This window comes from Grammomys surdaster, unplaced genomic scaffold, assembly GCF_004785775.1.
Source record: "Grammomys surdaster isolate TR1022 unplaced genomic scaffold, NIH_TR_1.0 126131, whole genome shotgun sequence".
NCBI classification, from domain to species: Eukaryota; Metazoa; Chordata; class Mammalia; order Rodentia; family Muridae; genus Grammomys; species Grammomys surdaster.
The window spans coordinates 5,261,731-5,264,942 of NW_021620939.1; the positions used below are offsets into that span (position 1 = coordinate 5,261,731).

A 3,212-nucleotide genomic window follows, 5' to 3' on the forward strand; every position below is an offset into this window, starting at 1 on the left:
TATCTATCCATCTATCTATCATCTATCTATCTATCCATCTATCTATCATCTATCATCTATCTATCTATCCATCTATCTATCTATCATCTATCTATCTATCCATCTATCTATCATCTATCTATCTATCTATCTATCTATCTATCTATCTAGTTTTAGAAATTATACCTAAAGCAATAAGGTAAAAAATAATTTAAAGGTATTCAAATATGAAGTGAAGAAGCAAAAATACCTGTTTTTAAATCTCATATATGTTCACTTCTTATTGCTCTACTAGTGGTTGTGATAATGAGAGAGAGTGTGTGTGTGGGTCAATGATGACTCATAACAATATTGTTAAAAAAACAAAAACAAAATTGTTAAAATTAAGGTAAGATAGCTGGAAAGAGGCCTGGAAGGGAGCAGATAGTAGAACACAAGGTTAAATGTGAATAGAGAGGGGAAAATACTTGGTTGGTAAGGTATAAGTAGAGAGGATGATGGGGGAGAGGTTAACTAAAAGTAAGAATATAAAAAATTATGTGGAAACCTAGTACTCTATAAGCTAATTAAAAATATATTTTAAAAATGAATTTTAATGGAAGAAACCTGAAAGAGTGGCTGTCAATCTCAGAAGCCACAGGCATTCAAATATTCCAGTGCCAGGTGTAACATTACCTTCCTGTGAGTTGCTGGTACAGAAGGCCCAGAGACCCCCAAACAACATAGGCTATGGCCACTGCTTTTTAGTTGGTAAGACCTTATTGTTGAAGACACCAATCTTGGTTACAGGACATGAGAAATAATACTGGAACTGAGCTAGAAACTCCCTCCCTGCTGCCTGACATACAGAGTCCCAGAAGTTTCTGGGCTGGCTGCAGGGGGTAGAAAACCCATCAACTCTTTCACCCAGTAGTGGATCTTAAATGCTACAATGCTAACCTGCCAGACAAGACCATCAGTGTAATAGTGTTTTCAGGTTAATCAACTGTCCCCTAATTGGATTCGATGCCTGCTCCACAAGAAGGAATTCAAGGCTTGATACTATAAACCTGCTTAAAAAATACACACATGGGTGTGACGGTCTGACTCTAACTGTTGTTTTGCTAAATGGACATGCTATCACACTGCCTACAAGTACTTATTGTTATACTCACACACAAATGCTACTCTTAACCTTGGTCATATAAGCTTCTTTCTGTAGTGAATGACACTAAATGCAGAGACACGTGGCTACAAATGTGCTGAGAACAGGTGACTGTTGAGTGCCCAGCCCTAAACAGAACATCTATATCACCCTTTTTAAGGATCAAAGACCATAAAAGAAGAGAAGGTGAAGAGAAGAGCCAGATGACAGCAAGACAGGCTGTAAAATATTATCTTCTGGGCATGCCATGGGCCACTGAAATAGTAAACTAACATTACCAGCTGTTGTCTGCACTGGGCATGCACAAGACTGGGGATGTCAACAGTTAGTCAAAGGGTCATGGGCCCTATCCCTCCTGGGAAACTACTAGCTATTGATTAATGACAGGAAAGGGATGTGCCAGGTGGGTGCTTGGAATTGAGCCTTTGTCCTCTTGAAGAGCAGCCAGTGCACTTAAGAACTGAGACATCTTTTCAGCTTCCTACTGTTTATTCTTAAAAAGAAAATTCTCACATAAGCTATAACATGGATGAACTCAGATGATGTAGTAAGTAAAACAAGCTACTCATAAAAGGACAAATACTTTGACTCTTGTATGAGGTACTTAATAGCAGTCAACATTCAAAGGCAAAAAGTACAATGTTTTCCAGAAGCTGGGGAGACTAAGAAGTTAACTGTTGAATGTTATAGAGTTTTAGAGATTTTTGGCTTGTGGAATAAAAATAATTTTGGAGATGTATGGAGTTCAGGTGAAGACTGTATAACACTAGCATAAGTCTATATAACACTAGTAGTAAGTTTTAACTACATGGAATCATAAACTTGAAAATGGTTAAGTTAGTAAATTTTATATTTCAGTGTATACATATATTATAAAATGTGTACATAATTATATAAATTACCATAATTACAAAAGTAAAGTTTAAAAAGTCAGCTAAATGAACGTTGGCTACAGCTGAACTTCTTAAATTTCTGATTTTCTACTCAACTACAAGTTGCAATAATGATACAAAATACAACTTACTTATATGCCAGGGCTCCAGCAAAGTGCTTCTGGATATATGTGTCCATTACGGGTCGGAAGTGGAAATATTTTATGTCTCGAAGCAGGTTGATGATGAAAACCTGAGAAAGACAGAAAGAAGGCCACGAAAGTTCAATAGAGGCCAAAGAAAAATCCTTAGGAGGGAAGAGATTCATGTTCTTCAAAGAGCAAACTACTAGTGTTCCCTATGTGAAGTAATCTTAAGATTTCCATTGTCTGTATGTATGGCTGTTTTTTTTTCCTTCCCTTAACTTTCCAGTCCAGATCTGCACCCTATGTTATCAAGCCTCTCCATCCACAACAATGACTGGAACAATATGGATCAGGAATAGATAATACAATACCTGTGTAAGTGGCATAAACACTCAGGTGTCCTCCAAAACTTGGAGAAGAGAGTAATTTAATGACCAGGAAAGCAAGAAAGAATGAAAGCCATAGGAGTAAACTCTATGTGTCCATTCAAGCTTTAGCTTCAATTCCCTATCTCTTAGATTGGTGAACAGAGTCACTTGAATATACAACTCTCCTCTGGGAATGCATATATTAAGCAAAGGGTACCAAACACTGGTATCACTATATATTTTCACTAAAGCAACCTTAGGAGTTGAAATCAAACTCAACTGAACTTGTGTCTTCTGTTAGTGTAGTTTGTGCTCTTAAGCTGAATCATCTCTTTAGCCCTCAAATCCAATTCTTCAAACTTGGTCTTAGAGGGATCTGACATTTAGGTTGGCTGGTTAGTTTTTCTCTGGTGATGATTCTCAGATCCTTTCTATTGCAAACAAATCTGCTAACTCAGTCTAATAAATTGCTTCCTTTATATTTTCTTTTGAAACACATGATGGGAATGATTAATAAGGAGCCCATGCCCAATACTGCCTGGATGACCAGGAATTGATGTTCTGCTATATTCACAGATCGTTGTCTAGTCCAGTCAACATCAGCGAGGCTCACTCTGGCTACTGATGGGAATGGATGCAGAGAACCACAGGCAAACATTAGGAGGGAGGGAGGGAGGGAGGGAGGGAGGGAGGGAGGGAGGGA

At 37.8% G+C, this 3,212-nt stretch overlaps 1 protein-coding gene across 1 annotated transcript in view; it reads right to left on the minus strand.

The window, feature by feature from the left end:
• Positions 1-3,212, minus strand: part of Dock3 (dedicator of cytokinesis 3) — a 200,895-nt gene that overhangs the window by 90,886 nt on the left and 106,797 nt on the right. Inside the window, exon 17 of the mRNA XM_028756841.1 lies at positions 2,148-2,248. Coding sequence (XP_028612674.1) covers positions 2,148-2,248 — 101 coding nt within the window. The remainder of the gene's footprint in view (positions 1-2,147; positions 2,249-3,212) is intronic.